General features: G+C 43.2%; 1 protein-coding gene across 1 annotated transcript in view; it reads right to left on the reverse strand.

Moving 5' to 3' along the window:
* Positions 1 to 27,485, reverse strand: part of DNAH11 (dynein axonemal heavy chain 11) — a 303,071-nt gene that overhangs the window by 209,492 nt on the left and 66,094 nt on the right. The window contains exons 15-23 of the mRNA XM_069088738.1: positions 22,921 to 23,253; positions 22,024 to 22,278; positions 21,759 to 21,928; positions 20,542 to 20,764; positions 13,071 to 13,187; positions 12,627 to 12,713; positions 8,444 to 8,602; positions 6,645 to 6,728; positions 3,158 to 3,316 (exon numbers count right to left, since the gene is read on the reverse strand). Of these exons, the coding sequence (XP_068944839.1) occupies positions 3,158 to 3,316; positions 6,645 to 6,728; positions 8,444 to 8,602; positions 12,627 to 12,713; positions 13,071 to 13,187; positions 20,542 to 20,764; positions 21,759 to 21,928; positions 22,024 to 22,278; positions 22,921 to 23,253 (1,587 nt within the window). The remainder of the gene's footprint in view (positions 1 to 3,157; positions 3,317 to 6,644; positions 6,729 to 8,443; positions 8,603 to 12,626; positions 12,714 to 13,070; positions 13,188 to 20,541; positions 20,765 to 21,758; positions 21,929 to 22,023; positions 22,279 to 22,920; positions 23,254 to 27,485) is intronic.

Here is a 27,485-nt window from a genome sequence, read left to right on the forward strand (position 1 = left end):
CAGCCATGTGAAAAATTCTCCAATTGAGCACTCAATCAAACCACTTTAAAGTAGCTGCCATGTGCAAGGCCCTGTGCTAAGCACGAGGGACATGAAGAGGCAAAAACAAGGTCCCTGCCCTCAAGGAGCTTACATTCTAAAGAGGGAGATGATGGAAGTTACAGAACAGTATAGAGTGAAGGTCATTTCAGTGGGAAAGCCTGGGGAAGAGCCCCTGCAGAAGGGGAGATTTGAACTTCGTCTTGAAGGAGAAGAAGGAGAGCATTATAGGAATGGGGAAGGGCCAGGCCCCAGAATGGCTGGATGGAATGTTGGGTATAAGGAAAACCAAGCAGACCAGTGGAGGGAATCAGAGTAGCCAGGAGAGTGTCGGAAGTCTGGAAAGGGAAGAAGGGGCCACCTTGCTCGTAAGAGAAATGCATATTAAAGCAACTCCGAGGATTGACCTCAAGCCCATCGAATCAGCAGATGCAACAAAGATGGATCCAGTCAATGCTGGTGAGGCTGAGGAAAGGCAGTGCCTGGTAGATAGATGTGCATGTCTAATAAAAGCCTGTTGATCGAGTGATTCAAGGCAGGCATTCGAGGTACACTGTGAATTTATCCAACCTTTCCTTAAAAACAGTTTGGGATTGTGTGACAAAAGCTCTTAGCTATTGTCACATGTGCACGCACATCTACATAGGAACATACATGTCTGTGTGTGTATATATCCTTTGGCTTAGCAATGGCCCCAGTGGACAAATACTCTGAGGTCAAAGATGGAAAGGTCTCCTATGTGATCAAAAGTTCTTTGTTGTATGTTCTGTGAGGGCAAAAAATTAAACAAAGGAGGTGCCGTTGACTGGACAAATTGTGACAAAATAATGCAGTCAGATATTATTGAGTTCTAAGAAGTGAAAAATATGAAGAATTCAGAGAAACATAGGAAGACTTAGAGGAATTGTTACAGAAGGCAGAAAGCCAAATCAGGAAGGTGAGTCTCCAAAATGACTACAGTGATAGAGACAGAAGCAGCAGTAGGTGGCAGCTGAGCACAGGTTAGGTACAATGAGCGGTCTTGGTGCTGGAGGAGAAGTGATAAGGCACATGGCCTTTGTTGCACAGAGAGATGGGGCCTAGGGGTGCCCAGCAGTGCCCAGGCTAGCAGGGGGAGTTGACACGTCTGTCTTTGTTACAAGGGACAGTTCTATTGGGAGGCAGGCTGGGGGTAAGCCATCACAGAAAATAACTGTATTTTGTGTATAGAAAAGGAATCCATGGGCAGCTAGGTGGCGCAGTGAGTAAAGCACCAGCCCCAGAGTCAGGAAGACCTGAGTTCAGATCCAACCCCAGACACTTACACACACACACACACACACACAAATACTAGCTGTGTGACCTTGGGCAAGTTACTTAACCCCAATTGCCCTCCAAAAAGCAAAGAAAAAAAAAAGGAATCCATAACACTTTTTTTTTTAAAAAGTAAGCTTAACAAAAGTTCAAAGGAATTAATTAGGATGACAATTAACATATATAAAAACACAGACTGAGGAATGAAGGCACTTGACAGTCCATGTAGTTCAACCTAGAAATTTTCCAGATTAGGGAACCAGGGCCTAAGGCTATACCCCTTGTTAAGACAGATGCAAAAATAGGGCTGGGACCTGGGGGACCCAGTTTCAACACTTGCTGTCCTATACTAGGCTGCCTTCTTTGAAATTTCAGATTGAGCTCAGCCTGGCTCTTAGATACGTGTAAGGGTCAACTCTACTGTGATTCTTAAACACTCTCATAATGGCAGACCCTTTCAGTCCAGACAAAACTTTGGTAAAACTGTGGTAGTCGAGTTTTCTAAAATGATGATTTTTAATGCTTAGTAACAAACTACACAAGGTTCATTAAAAGAAGAAACTCGAGATGTTTCAGGGTTCCTTGCTGCACAGTCTGAGAGACGCTGAGTTGGAGACATTTAGTCACTGAGAGAGAAGCAGCCTCAGTGCTGAGAGGGCTTTTCTTTTCTTTTACCACACACTTATCTCATCTCTTCTGTCTACAAAGCCCACTTTACAGAAGGATCACCCAGGCCACTTGGTAACATCCACTCTAAATCCCAGCAACACAGAGTTTCTCATTTGTTTTTCATTGTAAACTGCTGGAGTGATTTAACAAGATTTCCATCCATTTCTTTAATTTCACCAAGTCTTTGTCAGTAAATTGACTTAGGATTCTAAAAAAAAAAAGCCTAACATGAATTTCTACAGATTTCTCTTGCACAAAAAACCCATGGGGGTTCTTTTGGGCACCAAAGCTAGCTGGAGCCTGTCAAAGACTGCTTCTGCTGACTATCCCAGAGACCCTCCTAAATGTGCCTCGTTCAGTCTTCTACTCTCCGGGAGTCCATTTGGGGCTTTCTCCACAAAGATCCTGGACAAGCTCACCATTTCCTTCTCTAGCTCATTGTGTCCTTATGTATCATCCCAGTTTTCACTTCTCAACTTAAAAGCAAGAAGTTTACTCTCTAACTTTTCTGTCACAATATTCAATAATCTCATCCATTTGGAACACATAAGGGTTCTTAGCTTCCCTGACAATCAGAGTGAAGTTCTATATAAGTTTGGTTCCTTTTCTTTCTTAAGGAATAAACAAAACCACATACAAACACAGACTGTGATAAGCAAATAATGGAATTCACCGATCTTCTCCCCGCTTAGGGCAGAAGGCTACATCAATTATTAAGTGAGTTCATTGTATTGGGCATTTTGGCTTAATTGTTCTTTGTTGAAAGGAAGGCTTCTGTTCTAGAGTGGGGGTGAGGGATGTTTTAAGAACTGATTGTGATATGAAAAAATAAAAGTCATTAATAAAACTGAGGGGAAAAACCAGCCACGAGATTGGGAAGAACAAAAAGTAACTTCAACTGCCATAGAGACTTACATACCGTCAAGTATCTTTAGGAAAAAAAAAAAAAACAGCTGTATTACCAGAAGCATTTTCCCATGGGAAGACACTTTTCCTGATGGTACAATGAAAGCTCCATTTCCCATAGCCCTCCTCTTACAACATCTATCAACACTACTCAGGCACCTTCTTTATTTCATACCAGAAGGTGGCTTTCGAGGGATACTTCAGGTCCACCTTCATGCTCCCAAACAGGCTGAATTCACAAGATACTGACCCCAGTGACGTCCATCAGTTGGTGCCAGTGCCTCTCCCTGATGGCTGGGTTCTGTAATTCCATCACTGCCCTCAGAGATGCCAGCAAGTTCTTCACCATTAGCTCCAGTCCCAAGTAGGTGTCCCAGGCGCGAACTTCCTTATCGAGTGACCATATGTCCTAAGGAATAGGGATTGTTGCAAATGGTTAAACCATCTCTCTTATATTTTGTTGTGCAATGGATAGATCACTGGGCCTGGAGTCAGGAAGACCTGAGATCAAAGCTAGTCAGACTTCTAGCTGTGTGACCCTAGGCAATTCCCTTAACCTCAGTTTACTTTAGTTTCCTCATCAGTAGAGCAAAGATAATAATAGCACCTCCCCCCAGGCTCCTTGTGAGGATCAATAGAGAGGACCCTCATAAAGTACTTTGCAAATCTTAGAGCATTATATACATTCTAGTTATTATTATCCTGTCATCTGTGGAAGAAGTTGCCTCCTGGCTTTAGTGTAAGGATAGCAAAGCACGCAGACTCCATGAAATGCTTTGGCCAGGGACTGCCGGCAGCTCTTGGAATGTTCCAGAGCTTGTGGGCTGAGTTTATCATCATCATCATCACCCTGCTGTTGCTGCTACTGTCCCTTGTGCCCAACCAAAGAAATGCCACAGAAACTCAAGGTCACTATTTCTGGTGCTGCCTTTTAGGAAGGGAGGCGATGAACTAGAGACTTCCATCAGGAGCACAGCAGCGTGTTGCCCTCCCTGTGAGTGCCTTCCTTCTGTATTCACTTTCTAATGATTGTATGTGACACGTGTGTGTGTACATAGTTACGTGTCTCTAATGATTTCTATGTTATCTCCCCCTTTAGACTAAGCTCCCTGAGAACAAGTGCTGTTTTTTACCCTCCTGTATATAGCTAACACTTATAGGTTATATCCAATGCCTATAGCATCAGAAGCCCTTAATAAATGCTTACTGACTGACTTGTGAAAGGTCTCAACATTATACCAGATAAAGATTGGTTGAAGAAACTGGGAATGTTTAGCATGGAGAAGATTTGGGGGACCAGAGGGTCAAAGTAACTGTCAGCTTCTCTGTGGAAGAGAGGTAAGAAACTGGCACTTGGGGTGCCCATCATTTGGGGCATGGCCACTTACATTCTAATGATGAAAAGGAAAGTTTCAGAGAAACCTGAAAGACAAATATGAAAGGCTGCAGAGGGAAGTGAGTGGAGCCAGGAGAACGATGTATATGATGAGAACACTGCCATGATGAGCGCCTTTCCAAGCCTCAGAATGCTCATCAGGCCAATGACCAACCATGTCTCCAGAGGGTCCACAATGCTGCTGCTCACCTCCTGACAAACAGGTGGTAGACTCATGGAACAGACTGAGACAAGTCATTTTTGAATGTGGTCAATGTGGGGATTTCTTTTCTTTTTGCACTTAATAGTATTTTTTTCTAGTTACATGTAAAGATAGTTTTCAACATTCATTTTGGTAAGATTGGGAGTTCCAAATTTTTCTCCCTCCCTCCCCCTTCCCCAAGATAGTAGAGTAGATTGTACATGTACAATTGTCTTAAACATATTTCCACATTACTCATGTTGTGAAAGAAGAATCAGAACAAAAGGGGAGGGCTGGCTAGGTGGCACAGTGAATAGAGCACCAGCCCTAGAATCAGGAGGACCTGAGCTCAAATCTGGCCTCAGACACTTGACATACTTACTAGTCGTATGACTTTGGGCAAATCACTTAACCCCAACTGCCCTCCAAAAAAAACAAAACACAAATAAACAAACAAAAAAAGAACAAAAGGGGAAAACCACGAGAAAGGAAAAACAAAAAGCAAAGCAAAAATAGTCTGCTCTGATCTTCATTCAGACTCCATAGCTCTCTCTGGACGTGGATGGCATTTTACATCAGGAGTCTTTTGGAGTTGTCTTGGATCATTGTCCAAAATGGAAACGTCTTTTGCTTGACTATGCTTGTTCTTATTTGTTACAAGGGTATCTCCCCTGCAACCTCCAATGAGGGGAAGCGGGAAATAAATAAATACATCTTAATTGTAAAAAATTAAGCAACATAAATTTTTTTAAGGGATTAGGCTTTTTTTCTGCTTGCTCCCAGTGGGCAAAACTAATAACAGTGGGTGGGAGTCACAAAGCATGTTGAAACCTCACCATGAAAAGGGCTGCCTTGGGCTGAGCAGGTTCTCCCTCATAGGACAGCTTTAAGCCAAGACTGAGTGACCCTAAGCAAGGACACTGAAAAGAGAATTCTTGTTCAGCTGTGAGCTCTCAGATGTTGTGATTCTGATTCTATAATTCTTGGGTCTTTTGGGGGGTTTACTTTTGCTAATCTGCATCCTTTATGTGAGAAGGCATTCGCTTCCTAACACAGCTGTGTCTATGGATGTAAAGGCAGTGAGGAATTAAGGATGCCTCCCCCATTCAATTCCCACCTACAACCTCAGTGCACTCATTTTACAGTTTCAGGTAAACACATACAAGCACGATTGCCTCAGTGGCACATTGGAAGAAGCCCTGACTCTGGAGTTGAAATCTCACCCTGACATTTACTACTTTTGTGACTTTAGCAAGTAATTTAACCTCTCCAGACCTCAGTTTCTTCACCAGTAAAATGAAAAGTTTGAACTAGATGACCTTTGAGGTCCCTTCTTTTCCAGTGATCTGTGTGACCTTGGCCAGTCCCTTAACATCTCCTAGACTTTGTTTTTTTCCTTTGCAAAATGAGCAGGTTGGATGAAATGGCTTCTAAGGTACCTTCTGACTCGAGATCCATGATCCCTTTGAGTCTGTACTGTCTTCAAAATAGATCTTCCTGTTTCATTACCTGATCTCTTCATTACTATGATAATAAGGTGTGATAAGACCTTATCTTCAATTTATCAGTGTACATAATGTGCCTGTTCCCCAGTAGGATGTAAAGTCTATAAAGGCAATAACTGTCATTTTGTCTTTGTATTCTTAGTTCTTAGCCTAATGTCCCGTGAGAGCAGGTGCCTGATATATGCTTGTTGAATTGAATGGGATTTAGATGGTTCCCTATGCTCTCTAGAGAGGAAATACTTCCATCAACGACTCTAGAAGCAACACACATGCCCTATATATAGTTTAGCTGTTGCTTCCAAGGAAATGAACCAAGAGCTACCACAAGCTGAGGTCCCTTCCCACCTCCACACACAGCCTTTCATATTTCCAGTCACCTTTACTCTCCTCAAAAACTACAAGAAAGAATGCTTATACCCTCGGGGGTGACTCGTAACTCATAAACTACAGGATAATTCAACCAAACCATTCATGGACAGACAGTTCTGGTTAGGAGTGTGACTGGCTGATAGGAAAGAAATATCATCTCAGATGTTCATGTTTAAGCTAAGCAAGCCCATGTGCCAAAAACCCATTGGAGCCTGGGTAGGGGAATACAGAAAAGAGGCGGTGTCGAGAAAAATAAATTGTGGTAGTAGACAGCTTCGGAACTTGCCTTGGCAAACCTCCTCAGCTCGCCATCCATCTGTTCCACATTAATCTGTCTCCACTGGGTTTTAGTCCAATTATCGATGCTTCTCTGAAACCGGAGGAGCAGATAAAAGTGTCAACAACATTTGGTGAAAGTGAGTCTCAGCCACATAGCACAGAAATTGATGATACACAGTGGCCCCATTGACCAGCAGAAATCCAATTTCTTCAATATTAACTCTCCTTGTCAAATCCCCCCAACCCTAGAACAAAAAGTTGTTGGCAAGGGTCAGATGTACCCCCCAAAACCACCTGATGCATCGCTTTCTAGTCACAGGGAAAGTTAGACACATAATGATGTTATCATTTATAGAGCAGGTATTTAGTTAGAATTGCATCTGGAAGAATATTCCCATGACTTTGAAAAGCCCCCTGGATTCTTTCAAGACACCTCAAATCTCATCTTTCATGGGAGCCCTTTCTGGGTTGCCCAAGCAGCAGGCATCTTCCCACTGAGTATCTGCTACCAACCCTGCATATGTATTATTTGTACCTAGTTATTTCAATATTCAGCTCCTTTATGGCAGATTGGCTTTGCCTTCTTAGTAACCCAGTCCGGTGTCCCTTAAGAAATGCTTGTTGACTAAAACCCTAGTACTTTTTGATCCTCAAATGAAACTGCATCATGCTTCCAAAGACGTAACCTGACTCTACCACTGGCCAGCCTCTGCTCTTCCACATTTTGATCAGATTCTAGGTCTCTGGACTGTGCCCTGTCTTTTACTCCACTGGTTACTGTGTTCTCTGAGGTCTCTTGTTACTATCACAGGTCTCTGTGGTCACAATAATTGTAGGGCTCCACTGATTTCCCAGCACTTAGCACCATGCCTGATACATCGCAGCCACTCCACAAGCGCTTACTGACTTGAGTCAAGGGCTACTTCTTATAATGCTTATGGATATAGGAAAAAAACCCTCCTATTTTAAATTTGTTATTATTAATTTCATAATCACCAAAAACATATACAATGAATAATAAAAAAATAATTGAGGACAACACAGTGAAATTCTATTAGTTGTGGATGGCTTCTAAAAGCATCTATCTATTCCACTTACCAAGGCAGTTGCATTGTTGCTTTGTTTTGGGGTCCCTAATTTAGTCTTTTTCATTTTTGTGTGTATACTTTCAATTCCCACCTACAACCTCAGTGCACTCATTTTACAGTTTCAGGTAAACCACATACAAGCACGATTGCCTCAGTGGTACATTGGAAGAAGCCCTGGTTCTGGAGTTGAAATCTCACCCCTGACATTTCCTACTTTCCTGACTTTAGCAAGTAATCTAACCTTTCTAGACCTCAGTTTCTTCATAAAAAGGTTGAATTTCTTGATGCTCCATTATCCCATCACTTATCACTAACTCAAATTTCCCCTTACCCCTATACACAATGCTGCCCTCCCTTCTAACAAATAAAACACAATATTTTCCACAGAAAATTTATAACACTTTAAGAGTGTTTAATACAAATCTTTTAAAAAACTTGGGGTTCAAAGTGGGAACCCCTTTGCAGTATCGTGTAAATGCTAAAGTGAAAAATAGGAATTTTTAACCGAACATTTTTCTAGTAGAGAAATGTGAACAACTCAAAGACTGACTTTAAAAAAGGAAGAAAAATCGAAGTCTGAAAAACCCCATGACAGCCACATAATTTATTAATGCCATAAAAACCAAGCACACCTAAGATTACCTACATACAAATACACACAAGAAAGAAGACTAGCCAGAGGGACCTAAGACAATGATTTTCAAAAGCAAACTCTCACTTGGATGTAAATAATCAGATCCCAGAGGCCCTTGAGCAGCCGAATTTCCCTGCGACACTGTTTGATTTGTTTATAGTCGGGAAGGGCCACTTCGAAAAGACTTGTCCATTCTTGCATCTGCAACATTTCTTCTTCTAAGGCCTCAAGCTCTTCATTTACCTTGGAGAAAAAAACACATATTTCACTCATCCTACCTGTCAAAAAACCAACTGAAACAAGTGAGCCTGCCCAGGCTGCTCTATGCTCTAGCTCAGGTATGGAAACATCCAGCGACTCCAAAGTTCGTTAGTGAAGTGCTGGCCAGGTGGGCTTCATCCTTCCACCTTTAGTAATCACTCTATGATAAAAATGAGAGTGCTCCAGCACCAAACACAGTCACAAGACTGTCTTCCTTCTCTGAAGACTCCCAAGATATTCTAGTGATGGAATGGATGCCCCCCAGGAAAGTTTTCTGAGGAGCCAATTTCTATGGGTTTTATTTTACCCTTATGATTTTCATTGTAAAATTGGAAATTTTGCTGGAAAAAATTTGTTTCTATGGGATGATAAAAATCATACTTAAGAATGTAGCAAGTCTTTAAAAATTCCACATTTAGAGAAAAAACAATACAGCAATCTAAAAACTGTCACTTGTATGAAATGACACTCAACTGTACTTTAAGTAACACATCATAAAAACATCATATGGGAAAGTACAGTCTAATGATAAATGCTCTGGGACTATTTTTGTCAATGTCCTTTCCAAAATGCAATGCCCCAAATGGAATATAATATTCAAGATGAAGGGAAATTTAGACTCACAGAATACTGCTACCGCTACCAGCACCACCACCATCATCATCACCACCATCAACATCATCACCATCAACATCACTACCACCACCATCATCACCATCAACATCAACACCATCACCACTGCCATCATCATCACCACCATCACAATCACCACCACCACCAACTGCCATTTATATATGTGCTTTAAATATATTATATCATTTGATCCTCACAACGATCATGCAAGATAGATTCCATTATTATTTCCAGTTTTACAGATGAGGAAACTGAGACCAAGAGAGATTAAGTGACTTGCCCAAGGTCACATAGTTAGTAAGTATCTCCGGCAGGATTTGAAAATTGGATCTTCTTGATTCAAATTCTAGCTACCTGTGTTGAGAAATATCTTGGAGACAGGAAGCCACCCTTCCCCCATACTGTATTTCTGAATGACTTTTGGACTATAGCTGGACTTTACATTCATCTTTGGCTAGTTCTGTCTTGTAAAATGCTGCCAAAGGCTATCATCAGTTAATGTGATAACCATGAAGGCAGTCTATACCTTCATCCAAGTCATTAAAAAAAGGTAAGTAGTGTAGTGTCAAGGAGAGATCCCTGGAACAGTCTATCAGAGCTTACTTTTCAAGTTGACATTGATCCTAAATATTAATAAAGTCATTTAAAAATCAATCATATCAGGAGAGTGAATTTTATGAAAACAAAGCATGTGTCTGAGACAGGCAAATGACAATGTTGGTGCTTCTGAAATCTCTTAGGCTCTAGGTCTGGAAGGCATTTCAGGGCTCACTGAGGCCAAATAGCCAAACCAACCTCAATGGAAGTAAAATCTTAACTTCAGATTTTTCATGGCAAAAGATGTCATCTCTTTCAAGTAGATACTTTTTCCATAGGTTATGTTCAATTAATCAAGCCATAACTAGAAGAGTAGACTTTTAAAGCCAAATCATCTTCCAACTAAAAGTTTCAAAAAAGAAACCAGTCCTTCTTTCAGCTTGTCTGTGCCTTTCACTGGTCTCTGAAGTGACAAGTTCACTTCTAGAATGGTGGGGCAGACAGTCAATGAGGAAAGCAAGGACAGCTCGACAGCTCCCAAGCTTGAAGGCAGGCCTGGCCACTGGAGGCAGAGTGCCCTGTTTGGGCAAATTCCAGTGCGCAAGAAAAACCCGAGATTGTTTCTTAAATCACTGACCACTTTAGTTTATCAGTGTAACTATGTGGTCATGGGATGCTACATAGTGAGGATCAATGACGACCATAGTCCAAGAGACTTGGCTCAAATCCTAAATGGTGCTGTGTGGCCTGAAGGAAGTGACTGAACCTCTCTTTGCACTAGACTGCTCTGCAAGACTAAATCACTAAGCCCTCACTGCTCTGCGCAGGGATTTCTCTATACCAGTGAAGTCACAGGTTCATAGAATCATTGATCTAGGGCCTGAGAAGCCGCCATATTCAACTCCCTCATTCTATAGATGAGGAAAACAGAGCCAGCCAGGTTAACCACCAAGTGACTTGCCAGGGGCACAGAGCTGCTAAGTGTTGGAAGCAGGCTTTGAAGACAGGTCTTCCTGACTCCCAGCCTAGCATTCTATACACTATAACACCTAGCTGCCTCTTGTCAGAAGAAAAAATTGGCAAGTAAGTCAATGTAATTACTAGTGTCAAGATTGGCATTAAACCCTTGATCAGAATAAAGTTTCCAGATCAAAGGATTTCTTCTTCTTATTCCTACCCCATAGCACAGGGAAAAAGGTGTTGATGACTCAGTTTCCCAGAAGTCAAACGCAAGATAGAGAACATCATTGCCTGATAAAGTACTTGGCTATTTGGGGAATTATTGTATTCATGTAAGTTTTCCAACATCAAAGAGATATGAAGCCCCTCCTCTGGTACAGGTCTCATCATCTCATGCCCTCAGTAGCTGTTGGGAGGGGGTCTACCTGCTGCAAGTCTCTCCCCACTCTAGCCCATCCTCCATTCAACCACTAAAGTGATCTTTCAAAACTGCAAGTCTATCCCTACTCAATAAACTCCTGTGGCTCCCTATCACCTTCAGGATCAAATACCAGATCTTTGGTTTGGTTTTCAAAGTTCTTCACAATCTGACCTCTTCCTGCCTTTCCAGCCTTTTACACCTTGTTCCCCTCCAGTGACACTGGTCCTTCGGACGTTTCATCTTTGGACTCTCCAAATTTTCCCTGGCTTTGCCCCAGGCCTGACATTCTCTCCTTCCTCATTCCTGCCTCCAGGGTTCCTGTCTTCCTTCAAATCTCATCTAAAATTTGACTTTCTGCCTCTGCCAATTATCCTCAACACCAGCACCTTCCCCCTGAAATTACCTTTCATTTACACTATAATATCTTGCACCTGCTTCGGTTGTTTGCCTATTCTCTCCCCTGTTAGACCGTAAGCTTCTCAGTGGTAGGGACTGTCTTTTACCACCAGCAGAGAATCAGCCACAAAGTGCTTAATAAATGCTTCTTGACTTGACGTGACTAAATAAATGCTTGTTGATTATTATTAGGCAACTTCATTAGTAGTAATAACAGAAAAACTGCATTCTTATAGCTTAAACCAATTCTTGAGAGAGGATTGTTAAATTTTCCATGTAAGCATTTATGCCTTGGAAATGGGCAAACACTACAGATCAGGGCTTTGTTTTGTTTTGTTTTTGGTTGCTGTTGGTTGTCTAGAGTTAAGTGACAGAGAAAACATTAACAATGTAGATTCAACTAAAAATGTGCCGTGTGTAAAGCACTTTCCTGAAGACCTGATTATTAAACATTTTCCAGCATACTCCTGCTGGTAACACACCATGGAAGGGATTCAAACAGGCATCCTAACGTTGGTGAACATGACATCTGTTGGCCTTCCATGCAATGAGGAGAGGGACACAGAGGGTGATGGGAGATGTGATTTTACCTGCAGCCAAACTAAGGGCTGAAATAATCTATGACGAGCTGTGTGATCTTGGACTAATAACTTCCCTTCTCTGACCCTTACAACCACCTGTAAAGTGATAGGGGTGGATTAAGCAATTAACCCCAGGTACCCTGAAGCTCTCAATTCTAAGCTCCCAGGAAGGGGTGCAGAACTGGGATAACTCAGACCTAAGGAAGCTGATTGTCAGTTTGTACAAGGACGCAATCAGCTAAGGCAGCTCAGGACAACGTACACAGTGTGGGTTCTAGGTCTGGAGGACAAAGGTTCAAATCCTGTCTCTGACACATAATACCCTTGGGACTCTGGACAAGGGCTTACCCTTGCCTCTAACACCCCATCCAGCTCTGGGTCTTTGGCCCTGAAGTCAAACCTCATTGTACACCTACCAACTCATCTTAATTAAATGCTTTTTCTAACCCTAACCCGTTCAGAACTGCAGGACCATTACCTCATCAAGGACTTCATATGGCTTTTCTGCATTAAAGCAGAATGGGGCTTTTCTTCTGAATCTCTCTCTGAACTCCACCTGTTTCCCCTGATACAGAAGGAAGAAAAATAAGGTTAGAATAGAAAGGTAATTTCATTAAATAAATTAGGTTTAGAACAGTTGTTTAAATATTCTTATCAATATCTCTCTTCTGGTAAGGAGGTGGTAAGCTGTGGGTGTGAAATGTTGCATACATTGTGTCAATTTGTTTTAACCATTTTTCTTTATTACAAAGGAAATAGCTTTGAGGACGGAGAATTATTGGTAAGTGCAATATAAAACACCACCTGCTCCCTCCCCCAAAATCCATAAACCATTTAAAAAAGAAAATTCGAATTTGACCAAATAGATACATAAATCAGTCCTGTCACAATACTTTGAACAGGACGATTTGCTCTCACTTACATCAAACAAAACACACTTTCTCCTGATGACAGTGACCTCTGCGTTCTGAAGGGGAGCGACTTCATGTCTTATGGCCACAGCATTCTTTTTGGTAGTATTCCATCTTTCAGGCAATTCCTAGGAAAAATCAAAGTGTGTGACGGGGGACCAGGACAGTTGCCATGGAAACCCAAAGACCCACAACAGGTGGCATTCATTTAGTTGGCATTAGGCCATCTTCACCCTATCCTTCCCCAAAGGCCAACTGCATGATTATATTTATTGCAATATCTCCGGGGCCTATCATTTTGTGGGTCTGGGTCCTGTGTCCCCTACCCTGGCACCACCTGCCTGCAACTTAACAGATAATCTTTTAGAGTTGCTGCAAGATTTGAAAAAAGACAAAAGTACCCTAACATCTCATCAGGCCCCAATTCAAAGCCTTTACAGTTTAATAGGACTTAACAAAGGTTGGGTTCCATTGGTAGGGCCCTTGAGAAATCACAGCACCATCAAACCACCTCAAAGTACTAGAGAAAGATGTTACTGCAGGCATCAAATATGATCCAACTTACCCTTAAGAGGGCTACATGTATCTGAAATTTTAGCCGGTATCATTGGCCATGGTTTCCCAATTGTATATCTCCCTAACATGTATTAAGTTCCGGGCATCATATGGGAAGTTTTCCCTCATTTTATATCCATGAGTGCTGTAGAATTCAGAAACCAGCCCAGTGTTTCGGACACACAGCAGCCTAGGAATAACAGTGTCTGTGTGCCGCCTCCTGTGGAGTGCTCCCCCACCTGGGACTGCCAGAGAGGAGCTGCTCCCTTGGATGCTCGGGGCCAACCCAGGAGCGATTCTTCTACTTTTCTTGCTCAAGAGCCTTCATTGGCTTGAAAGAATGCATAACTAAGTGCATGATGAAACATTTGTGAAGTGTTCACTATGTGCCAAGTACCATGCTCAGAGGGACACAGAGAGGGGAACAGTGGGCAGAGTGCAAGGCGGTTGGTGAGGAGATCGCTGGAGAGGAAGAATAAAAATGAAGCGTGACTGAGGCTTTCCCGGAGAGACAACTACCTGCCAGGACACCAGGCCCCAGGGTGGTAGTCTGGCCACAGTAGCAAGGGGATGGTTGGCAGAGAGATGGCACTGGAGAAGGGGAGCACCCCCTCTGCTGCCCTCTGATACAGGAGAAGGGTGGAGGGCTACCTCCACAAAGCATTCCTGAGCCTGCCGAATGGCTCTGCTTTTCTGTATGAGCCCAAAGGGCATGACTAATCCCCTACTCAACCGGTTGAGGTTTCCTCTGTGGTGCCAATTGCCTTCATGCAGTGGCCAAGGCCCTATAACCCTCTCCAGCTTATTCAGACTTCTTCATCCATTGGTATAGGGCTGAAGGAAAATTCCTGAAGATCTACTTTGTACTTTCTATTCCAGCATCTCACCCAGTGCCTGGCATATGGTAAACAATAAATGCTTGTTGCTTGATGTAGTAGGAGGGGAATGTTCCCATCACCTGGGCAAGTATTGGAACTTTCATAAGATAGACAGTAAGGAATGAGATGAATACCTCCACCTTGTAAGCTAACCATGTAAGAATAGGGCGGGCTCCCCCTCTCCCCCCGGGCTCCTCCCCCCCCCCACATTGATGTATTACATTTGGCAAGGTGTGAGGTCACCCATGGAATATCCCACCGTGGAACAACAAGCAATTCTCATTAGGCTCCACTGGATTAAACACTTAGTTTTAAAAAATAATAAATACCTTTATTTCTTACTTATCTTCATGGAATCACAATATTTTTACATTGAAAGAAACCTCAGAAACCACAAATCCAACCCACACAAGCAAAGGAATTCTCACTCTAACACTCATCTGTACAAATCTGTGATGAGCTGTGATCTCACCTCCCTGGGGCTCAGTTTCCTCTTTCGTAAAATGAAAGGACTAGACCAGATGGCCTTGGAGGGCCCCTCTAGCTCTACATTTATGATGATAAATTTTCAACTCCACAAATTCCTCTCCCCAACTCAGGAGAATAAAAGCTCCTTGTTGGGCAGAGACTTTTTCATTTAGTTATCCATCCCACCCAATGCTTGGCACATAGTAGGCATGTGATAAATGCTTGCTGCTCCCTTTTCACTTAAACAATTATTAGGTCCCATTATCAAAGTAAGACCATACCAGTTACCATTATTGTAATAAGAGAATAGTACTCAAAATTTGGATGATGCATGTTCGCTGCTGTTGGCTTTAAGGGCCAATTACAAATTGGATGATGGTCAACAAGGAAAAAGAAGAATGAAGTAGGATCATACAGTGGAATGAACACTGGGCTTAGAATCAAGGGACCTGAGTTCTCGACTTCCACCCCAGCTGGCCGTGTGGCCACGCGCAAGGCACTGAAGTGTGTGGTTTGAGTCTCAAGGTCTCTGTTTGTACCATGAGGACAGCAGAGAGGCAGTACAGGCTCTGGGGTGACTTTCCAAGTCTCACTCCCCCTGGCAGGCTGGGGCCCTAGGTGATGACTGCCTTTACCCTTTCAGGATTCTGATAAGCTAAGGACAGAGGAGAAGTACTGGGACTGTAACTTGTGAGCCCCCACCAGTGTGCTACCCAGCACAGCTTAATCAGTTATCACCCCTCTCCTCCTATCAATGAACACAAACTGCTTTCTATGAAGAGATATTTACAGAAAATCTAGAAGAAGAACCAAAATAAAGAACATCCATTCCAAAGTATGTGGGAGTCCGATGGGAGAGTGCATGAGACATTCTCCCACAAATACCGTATTTCACCATATAATTGCCACACCTTGTTTTTCAGTCCAAAAATTGTCTTACAATTTTTCATCACATGGTATAATTCTGCATATGGTATAATCATGCTGCTTAAAAGGTAAACAAAGCAACAACGTATTCATCAGTGGCGTATGGAGAAGCGTTTCTCTCTTGCATATTGTGAGCTGCAAGTCTGGAATTCTCGGTGCATGTGCACTGGCCGTATATTTCTGAATGCTGACTTGTGTGGTTGTTTACAGCTCTATGATACTAATGGTATTGTCACCCAAGCCAGTGAAGAACCATAGGTTCAAGGGGAGGGGGCAGGTGAAGCTGCCACGAGTATGTCACATGCTATGCTAAGGCGTGCATCTTCCCAATCTTAATGTCTATTCATGAGCATTCCATGCATCCTAATCTTGCACCAAAGACAGTTTAGCAATAAATCATTTTTAAGTGATGCCGGCACAATTTTTTTTCTTTTAAAAAAGCTTCACATAATGGTCACACCCCACTTTTTTGCAAAAAAAAAAAGGCATAAAATCTGTGATGATTACGCGGTGAAATATGGTACATAGAGTGCAGGGGGAAATAGGCTCCATCTCAAAGACCACCTGTGGCAAAGGGGGTAAGTCCTAAGTCTTGGTTGGATGCAAGCTCTTTTCTGCCTTTGTGGAATCCTCAAGCACAGCCTTTCCTCAGTGTGTCTTGCTTGTTCGTTCTCAGGGCCGAGCTCGGTGGCTTGCTTGTCGTTGGCTCAATCTCTCCGATAACAGGGGTTAGGTAAGAGAACGTCACACTCCCTCTGGTCTCAGCACCCTAGCTGCTGCATTCTGGTAAAGGCACAGGGCATTCCCAGAGTGCTTCCCAAGCTTGACTTTCAAAGCAGTTGCTGGATCATACTTCTATGGGAATTCTCTTCTCTGATGAACCAAGGCCCAGAGGTAAGATATTCATTTTCTGGATTCACGTCTAACTTATCCCTTTGACCAATTGATTGATTCCATGCAGGCATCCAGAAGCTGGTCATAAGTGAGCTACACCCTTGATTGAACCACTGAGCCTAGGAGAAGTTCACACCTCCACACCCTTACAGATAGAGACATAGCAGTCCATGGGCTAATGTGACACAAATACCAGCAAGTGAGCCCCTGCCACGCTAAGAGAGAAAGACAACACACGTCGAAGGGAACTAGAAAGTGGGGAAGGAGTGGGAAGGGTGAAGAGACTTGGTTTGGGACAAGATGAGAGGAAAACTCTGCTGCTTTCAGAGCCAGCTTGGGAAGGGGGTGGAGTCCAAGGCTCCAGGGGGAGGGAGGCAAGGATGATGGTGGAACATCCTGTGGAAATGGGCAATCATAACACACCACCACTGTCTTCAGAGGCTTGTGAAGAAAATGCTCACAAACCTGAAGCACCGTGGGCCTTCCTGAAGCTCCTCTCTGCCTCCTCCCATCTCTGACCTCTGGACCTTTGCATGGGCTGTGCTCCATACCTGGAATGCACTCCAACTCACCTCTGTGTCTAAGAATTTTAAGCTTCTTTCAGTGCTCCCCTTCTACACGAGACTATATCCACTGCCCTCCTCTTGTATGGATTTGGGTTCCATTTTATACAGACTTACATGGGTATGTGCTGTTCCTGTCTTTAGCATGTAAGGTCTTTGAAGCCAAGGGTTTCTTTATCTCCATCCCCAGGCCCTAGCACAGTGCCAGGCATACAGGAGGTACTCAATGATTGTGGATTCATTTATGCCCCTAGTAGAGTGGATGCTCCCTGAGCACAGGGCCTAGCATGCAGCAGGTGCTTAAACAATGCTCACTAATTGATTGGTAAAGCAGGCTGAGGTCAGGCATGCTATAGCAAGAATTCCTTTTGTGAATGGACCCATCTCCCTTCCAGGGCTTAGCTTCTGCCATCCCGTGAAGTCGGAATCGCTTCTCTTGTTATTCATCGTTTATTACACTTTCATGATGGTATTTTTCTGTAAATAATTTAGAATTGATCTATAAACTCTAAAGCAATGCTATAAAACCACCCCAAACAACAAACGAGCTACATTTCAACTGAGAACAAGCTTTCCCCAAACCAAGAGGACGCGTCCCCTGCCACGTGGGAGTATGACTTCGAGATTATCATGCCCTCCAAGGAAGGTTGTCGGAGGTGTGGGCACAGATCCAAAAACAACCGTCGCATATAGAATGAGGAAAGGGAACTTCTACTTCCAGCTACACACAGACAGACCAAGTGCACTCCCAACATCTTTTTCTAGTGTAATACCCATGTGCGTGCCACCTGAGGACACAGGCAAGGCTGAAAAGATGTGTGATCAGCAGCAGCCGCATGTTTTAACACAGAGCTCTGCCACATGTCAAATGTACACAATACAGATCATGAATGAAGGAGAAATCATGAAGCTCTTCCCATGTGCCAGGCCCTGGGCCAGATGCAGAGGAGACAAATAAAAGGCAAAATAATCCATGTCACATTCAATGGGGAAAAACAATCCATAAGGGGGTTAGAAAGAGGGACAGATCACAGGGGATTCATATTTGTTAACGGCACAGTTTGAAAAAACCATCAGGAAGTCGGCCTGATGCCAGGCAACATATATGAAAGGTCACTTATTGAGGCAGGGTCTGATTTCCATCAAGAGGCAGATAGGGAAGATGACCAACATGGAGGTGAGATGGTCTGGAATTGTCCAGAAGGGCTATGGGAGCCCATCCAAACCCTGGGGAAGAGTCTGTGTTCTGATGAGAGGGAGTATATCCACATACATTGAAACCCTCCTCTAATGACTCAATGTGATATGGACTAGAACTTGGCTTTTCTTCTAGGCCACTGGGGGTTCAGCCCCAAGAAGGACACTGAGTCTGTCACCAGAGGGAACCATCTTAATCTAGCCAGGGCACATTCAGTACCCAGTTGGCCACAAGATGATGAATTATTCAGTCAAATCAGAGGGAGCCATAGAGAGAAGACTCACACAGAAGAAATCACCAATCCTCAAAGAACTTCAGTGTTTCCATAATTTGAAGTGGCATGGTAGCTAAAGATCTGTGCTTGGCCTCAGGAAGATTTGGGATCAAGAACTACTTCAGATGCTCACTACCTAGGTGGCCATGGGCAAATCACTTATCCAATCCAATCCATGAAATCTGCCCTCCAGTGCTCCATTGGGGGGGGGGGGGGGGGGGAGAGGCTGAGAGAGGTGGTATCAATCAAGCGTTGGGTTGGCAGCACAGTGATGAGTGTAGAAATGAGGAGCAAACCCAGGAGGGGAATCTTGGTGCATGGGATTGAAATTAGGCAGGGGAGCAGAAGCAAAATGGCTTACGGAATCACAGACAAAATCAGAGAACGTCAGAGGTGGATGTGACCTCAGCGGGCATCGAGTCTAATCCATTTGGAACTGAGTGACACGGGAGGTGCTGGCAAAGGACCGTCCACCTTGGCGTATCCCAATCAAAGAAGGCCCTGTGCTCTGGGAGCAAAGCTGAATTGAAATAGCTCAAAAGAAACAGACACACAAATTAGAGAATCCTCCCCAACTATTCACATAGACTGACTGTGTCTGACCTACGGCAGAGCCTTCTGAGCTCATATTGGTCTCATCAGCCACAGTCGGATGCACCGTGCCCTGACCCCAACACAATGATGTCATTGGGTCCTCTTAGAATGAAGGACAACAGCCAACCAACCAATCTAGTCCAATCCATATACAAAAGGAATACCGGCTATAATGTGGCCCAAATGTGGTCACCTACCCTCTAGCGTGGTAACTTATTGGTAGTTTTCACATGCAAGGAATTTTTGCATCCATGAAATCATGAGTCTTGAATATACTGTGTCTATACACTCACATGTGTGTGCACATACACATATACTTATGAACATAACACGCACAGCCTGCACCTGAACCATCCTATGGACACTGCCTCCCTCCTGAGAGTAGGATCTGTCTTGCTTTTCTAGTCTTAGCATTTAACACATTGCTTGGTACACAGGAAGCATTTCATCATCCCACTTATTAACAAGCATGCATATGCAGATGTATTCTCTACGAAATTTGTCGCCATTTACATGCTCAGATGCAAACCTTAATTTTTCCCTAGAGTTCCCACACAAATGAACTCTGCTTTAGTTAAGCAGTCTCATTCCATCAGGAAATGGCAGGATAACATTAATAAATGTGCTGGAGGAAAAAAAGTCTTTCTTTCATCACATTTTTCCTGTCATCATTCTGTGTCAATATGAATCCTGCACACCGCTCACAGAAAGGCTCACATCTGGCACTGGCCCCATAGCTTGTGGAGGCCATCCCATGACAGTCAACATGGGAATGTAAAGATGTCACACTGGACACCCTCAGAAGTGAGTTGTTCTTTGTGGCCCTGACAGCTCTTCCTTATTTGGTACACAGCACACTGTAACTCATTGAAGAGTATGGACAGAAGATAATGACAGACCTATTTAGGAAATGTAATTATTTTCCATAAGAATCAAGCCATCTTACTACTAACCATGTGCATCTCTTTCATGTTTTCCAAGACTAGAATACTTCTAGGCTGGCAGCTGGTGCTCAATGAACTAAGACTGTGGTGAATTTCAGCTTTGAAAGTGAAAATAAGCATAGGGACCAGAAGGTAACCCACTAGAAACAGAAGGCATAACACCAGTCACAGAGGCACTAGCACTCACCTCTAGGAGAACGTAAACATGGTCAGGCATCTTCTGTCCATAGCTCTCCAAGAGTGTGATGGTGGCTTTGAGGGGGTCAAAGAGCTCATCGGTAGCCCCCTGCCGGTTTCTCAGGGCCATGAGGTGGCCCATGATTTCTATCAGCCCATTATAGTCACCTTCTTTTAGCTCTCTGCTGAATCCAGCATTTGTCACTTGAATAAATTCTTCCAGGTCAGTCAGACTATGAAAGAAAAAAAAGGGAAGAGAGAGGAAGATAAATAGAGGAGAGAAAAACATTGGAAGGGGAAAAGGAGAGAAAGAAATAGAGAGAGAACAAAAGAAAGACAGACACAAAAGACAAAAGACAGACACACTCAGTGAACCTGCCATGTGGAATGATTGAGTTAGCTTTGGAGCCAAGAAGCCCTGTGTGCCTGCCTCTGACATATCCTGACATATTACCTTGGGTAAGGCATTTTACTTCTCATTGCTACAGGGAACTCTCTAGCATTAAAAACTGACAAGCAGCGACTTGTCTTTTTTGGTAAAGAGGGGTTTCCTCACTGGGAATTGGTATTCTGTTTTTAACACAATCACAGCTCTGGCTCAATAAAACCAAAACCCAAAGCTTTCTTTAGCATAAGATCTATTTTGAAATTCTCATCACTTCGGGTTGTGATAAATGATCATGTCAAGGTTCTGTGATTTCTTTGGCATGTGGTCTTGTTCCACTAAAGACCAAGTCTATAAGTCTTCGAGAGCTCCCTGAAGCAAGAGTCCAACAATCAGCCCATAGCTTTTATTCATTATAACACTGAGGGGGTGGCAGGATGTAGAGGAGGTAGTGAAGGGTCCAGTGGAAAGAACCTGGGTTTTGGCCATCAGGCAACTTTGGCTCAAATCCTACCTCTGATCCAAATGAACTGGGTGAGTCTGGGTAGGTCTCTTGGCACCATCTATATCTAGAGGCCTTGGGACTCCCCTGTAGCTCGGTCTATGATTCTAGAATCGCCTAAGTTATATAGAGCATTCAATATAAGAATACTCTCTGTTATCCTACTTGTGAGCATAAATGACCCTTTTAAAAGTTTTTAGGGTAATATCAATAGGGCATCTCAAATAAGATTTGTCAAATCCATAGCCTAGTCAATGGTTACCCAAGGGGTTATGAAGGAAGATCTGCAGATCTATCTGAGCAGAACCCAACATTCTGCATGAAATGAGCAGAGTTTTACCTGTCAATGACAAATCTCAGAAGATACTCTTGAAACATCCAGCTCCACTTTTTAATCATGTTCAGCAAGCTCATTTTGAAAGGCTTCATGTCCACCTTAAACCAGCTGTCAAAGACCCGGAAGTCCTCAGATTTGCTCATCTGAACGTACAAAGCTTCATAAATGTCAATCTACAGGAGATTTAATAAAAAGCACACACAAAGTTGAACATCAACTAGCTTTAAAAGTCCCGCCACCTACACAGCCCATTTGTCATTTTTCTTGCCTGTTCTTTGAACTGCTCAATGGTGGGTGGCTGTTCTGGGAGGCCTTCATTGGCCTGAATGTCCATTTCCTCTGCAGTTAATGGATGACCATAGAGAAGAAATTGTTTCATGAACTCCATGCGGTCATCCACCCAGAGGTAAGAGTAGGCATCCAAGGAGTTCCTATAGTCCAGAACTTTGTTGATCACCCCTGACACTCTGCTCATGATCTCCCGTCTGGTCTCTGTCAGGTCCAACATATGGTCCATGTCATTCTAAACATTGAGAGAAGTAGTGAGTCACCCCAAACCATGATTAGAGCTCCATTACCAGACACATGGCACTCTGCCAAAATAGCAAAATTGGAAATCACCAAGGCTTTTTCTTAGATTTGGATCCTTCCCCACTCTTCAAAACATGTAATTCTACAGATAAATAGCTATCTATATGTATAAATAGATAAAAATCTCTAAGCAAAGAGACAACCTAGTTCAGTAGATAGAGGGCAGACCTTAGAATAACAACAGACCTGGGTTCAAGTCACGCCTTTGAAACATTCAAACTGTGAACCTGGACAAGTCATTTAACCTACTCAACAACTCTCTAAAACTAAACATGGTAAAGCAGGTGTATCACTCTGTGAAAATAACTTTCAGTCTGGGAGTTCTTCATATTGATGAAATAGAAGGTTTGCTACCCCCTCATCTGCCCCCCCCCCCATAAAACCCCTTTTAAGTAATCATCTGCTTTGGAAAAAAAAAAAAGCTCAAACTTTTCTCTTCCTTCCCTTTGCTTTTCAATGTTTTGTTGATTTTTTTCTTCTTTTTTTGTATCTCCAGAATTCCTCATTCCCCAATAGACATGTCCCTCCTCCCCCCACCCCCATCTCATTACCTGCTTTTTCAAAAGGAAAATACCTGGTAATTGGGGATTTCCACATGGGATGCTACCCTCTTCATTTGGCTTGACATCCTAAAGATGTTGCATAAAATCTCTTCCACGAGGTCATACAGGCCATCCCCAGCCTCTCTCTCCAACGGGGGTTTAAATAGGATCTCAGGGGCCATGAGGATCATTTGTGCATGAAAGAATGGAGCAGATTTTACACATTTGTCCGTGTTCGCCAAGAAGAAATCTAAGTCATGCATGATGGCATTGAAGAATCCATCAACCACAATGTCATCAATGAATTCCAGGTAGATCTTCCAGGTATCTGACATGGCATTGGCCTTGAAGAGCCTCAAGTTATCCTGGGGACATAGAATTCTTTAATATAAAATCACAACATTCTGTCTGATCAAATGAATTGTTCGACCGATTCACATTACACAAGGGAAGCCAGTAGTGACCACGTAGCTAATTTTTTTAGTTGTCATTGTGCTTGTATTTTATCCACTGACTAGACTATAAATTCCATGAGGGCAGGCACCACCCGTTAAACATTGTATCTCCTTCAGCACTGAGCTAAATAGGGGGCTAAACCCAGAAACTATGTTAAGCAAAGAGGATGTGACAAAAACGTAGTCCCCACCCTACGAGAATTAGCAATAAGAATTTAAGTGTCTCTTATAAACCCAGCATCGTTCTAAGTTTTGGGGATACAAAGACAGAAGCCAAATACCTTCTGCCCTCAAGGAGCTTACATTTTAATAGAGAGGATGACCTGTATGGGCATGTAGAATTCATGTACCATAAATACAAGGTTGCTTCCAGAGGGGAGAGCATTCAGTAGGAAAGGTTTCACATCACAAGTGTTCTTGAGCTGAGTCTGGAGGGAAGCCAGGGGATTCCAAGAAATGTAGGTGAGAAGGGAGGTGTTCTAAGCTTGGGGGTAACCAGTGTGAGCACACAGAGCAGCAGCACAGGGAACAATAGACAGACCCTCGCTCCACAACCCCCTGCTGCTTAGACTCTCTAAACTTAGCTAACTTGGTCCTCATTTAACACACCCAGTCTAAGTCTGGTTGCAAAGCTCTTCTGGTATTGCCCCTCGTGGGTGGGCAAGGAGGAAGTGAAGTTATTCTGAACTGATGGCAGAGAACACATGGTGATGGCAGGAGCAGAGGCACAAGCACCAGGACCTTTGAGCCTCTCAGGAAGGGGGGGTACATAGGCTCCACTCAGCCAAGGGCAATGGAAGGGGCAACTTCCTCAGGAGCACTTGGAGCCTTGTCCGGTTCACTGACCCACTTAAAGAGCAGCTGGGGCTGGACAGAACTTGCTGCCACCCTGGGAGCTGGTGAATTTCTCCCCTCTCTGCTTCCTCCCTGTTCTCTGCCTCATTACTGCCTGGTGAAATCTGATCTTCTCCACTTCAGAGTTTCCTCCTCTTCTTTAATTTTGTTTACTTGTCATCTCTACTTGCATAATGGGTTTTGTCTCTAGATAAAGATAAGTTGGATTTTATTACATTTTGATCAAGTATTTGCTATACCTGAGTGGAACGTATGAAAAGGAGTCACTGGACCCATAGCCCTAGACCTAACCCTAAGACTATGTTAATACTCACACACATACACAGAGACACTCCTCCCTTCCCCCCAAAAAGCAGGGCCTCACCAAGTTGGGAGAACCTTTCAGAATTTGCACTGATACTCAAGGAGAATGCCTGCTGCTTGAGAAAGGCGCCGTTTTGTTCTTAATTTTGTATTCCTAGTACTTAGCATATTGGCACACAAGAGGCATTTAATAAGTGCATGATGAATTGAATCAAAGATGAGAAATTTACTCTAGTCTCTTGGTGTGGGAAAAGTTGAGAAGTGTTCAAGGAAAGTGGCCATTAGTGAGCAGACACAAGATGGCCCTGCTGGGGCATTTCACTTGAATGGAAGTTTCTTGAGGACAATGATCCCCAGCACCTAGCACAGTGCTTGACATATAGGATGCACTTACTAGATGTTGGTTCTTTGAAAAACTTCAGAACTCTGGTCAATGTCAATGACTAAGCATGTTCCAGAGGACTGATAACAAAGCATTCACCTGCCCACCTCCTGACAGATGATAGAGTCAGGTGAGGAGAATGAGACACTTTTGTGGACATGGTCTCCAGGGTTTTATTATGAGACAAGAATGTTGTTTTGTTTTTCAATTGGGGGGGGGGGGAGTGGCTAGCAGGTAAAGTGAATAGAGCATGGGCCCTGGAGTCAGGAGGACCTGAGTTCAAATCCAGTCTCAGACATTCAACACTTACTAGCTGTGTGACCTTGGGTAAGTTACTTAACCCCAATTGCCCTGCCTTCCCCCCTTCAAAAAAAGTAGGGTGGGGGGGAGAACATTAATTTTTGTGAATTAAAAAGTAAAATTTTATTTAAAAAAAAACATTTGTTGAATTAAATAGAATTGAATTTGCTCTGCTGGTCACCTCAAAATACCTGGCACCACAAAATACCAGAGGAGGGCATTTGAAGATTATGCACACAGTAGGCACTTAATAAATTTTTACTGAATGAATGACTGAAATATGAAGAAATACTTCTGTCAGCAGCACAGGACAATAGAAGGGAAAGAGTATTCTATGATGAAGGCAAAGGTGTAAGCTCATTTCTAAAACAAATCTTTTTGAAACCTACTGGACACCAAGCCTACTGTTTCAAATGTAGAAGAAAATATGGCCTGGTATACTTGACCAGTTCAGTCTCCCCCTGGGGTGGTCCTGGACAGGGGTGCCCAGGAGGGGAATCTGTCCAGCAGCTTTCATGCTGGACATAGGTCATGGGGTGAATTGGGAGTGATGGACAAGGGCTGAAAAGGTGAGGCAGGTATGAGGGCCTTAAAAAGACCCAGTCTCGGGCAATCACTTAAACAACAGGTATGTATACAACACCAGAACATTGGTAAAGTACTCTGCAAACACAGTCTTATGTGAGCCTCACAAAAAACCCTGGAAAGGGCATATTAAAACCAAGACTATCCCAGTTCTGCAGGGCGTGTGGGTGGGGAAACAAAGATTCAAAATAATTAAGTGATTTATGTAAGGTCATGCCCCTAGTAAATGCCCAAGGAGGGATTTAAACCCAGATCCTACCAAATTCTAAATTCAGTACTCTACCCCAATGCCATACTGCCTCTTGAAATGGACAGAAAAGCAGTCTTGGAGTCAGGAAGACCTGGGTTAAAAGTTTGCCTGACACTTGCTAGTTATGTAACTGAGCAAGTCACTTCACCTTGCTGGTCTCCATTTCCTCATCTGCAAAATGGGGGTTAATCATACCTGTAGTGCCTATTTCAAAATAAGGCGCTATGAAAATGTCAGCTGTGATGATGATGATGATGATATCTTAAAGATCTCAGTAGGTTGGCTCATAGGATAATAGGCTCACAGTTGGAATCTAATTCCTTCTTTTTGCAAAGACTCATAAAAGTTAAAGGACTTGCCCAATTATCCATGGGTAGCATTTAGATCTCCAAGGAACCCTGGAGTCAGTGATTCAGTCAATGAGCATTGATCGGGCTCTTAGGAAGTGCCAAGCAGTGGTCTAAGAGGGGTATCAAGAAAGGCAAAAGCCCAATCCCTACCCTTAAGGAGCTCCCAGTTTCATAGGAAAGATGATATGCAAACACTATGTCCATGCAAGATGTTCAGTCAAAGCCTTGCCTATGAGAGATAAAGGATCTGAAGGCCTGGGAAAATCATTGACTTGCCCAGCGTTATGAAACTAGTGGAGTGTTAGACACAGCATTGGAATGTAAGTGTTCCCGACTCAAAGTCCAACACACTTCCTTCTGGACCATGCACCTATGCCCAACAATATAGACTGAGAGTGAAAGGACTTTCTTAGTCCAATCCCTCCATTTTACAGAGAAGGAAACTGACATCCAGAAAAACAAAGCAGCTTGAGATTCAAAATTCAGCTCCTTTGGCTCCAAATGTGTGGCTTTTTCTGATCCCTCCCACTTCTTCTTGGGTTGGCTTATGCCAAACCAGAATCCTTTCTCTACTGCCCGGTGCATGGTTATCCAGCCTCCCCTCAATGAAGGAATCCATTATCTTTCAAAGGAGAAAGGAGTCTTGCTGCCACTTAACTACTCACTTGATATCTCTGGTCTATTCTGCATCTTCAAAGATCACTCCCTGAATGCCATCAGACTTCTGTCTCCATATACAGATAGGGAGCGTGGGGAGGAGAAGCCATGGGGAGAATTGCTCAAACCACTGATAACTTGCCAAGACTATGGGAAAGAACCTTCTCCTCTTAGTGGGGATGGGACTCAAGGTCAAAATTATGCACTGGAGGAAATAGTATGCTTTAAAAAAAAGCTACAAGAAATGGAATATGAATAACAGCTTTATTTCTCTTTTGAAGTCCTGTGGTGTTCCTTCCTTATGGTCCCCAAAGACTCCTGTTCCCCCGTTCTTGAATTAAGAAGGGCAATTTCAAAATTTCTGAGTATCTGACTTAAGGAAATGTGGGGGAGGGTCAAACTGCTCATAGAGAAACCCCAACCTGATCTCCAATTCAATGTTGCAGGCACTGTATTGTTA

This window comes from Petaurus breviceps, unplaced genomic scaffold (assembly GCF_028583685.1).
Source record: "Petaurus breviceps papuanus isolate PSGF00001 unplaced genomic scaffold, PetGlider_PUasm1.0 185, whole genome shotgun sequence".
In the NCBI taxonomy this organism is placed as follows: domain Eukaryota; kingdom Metazoa; phylum Chordata; class Mammalia; order Diprotodontia; family Petauridae; genus Petaurus; species Petaurus breviceps.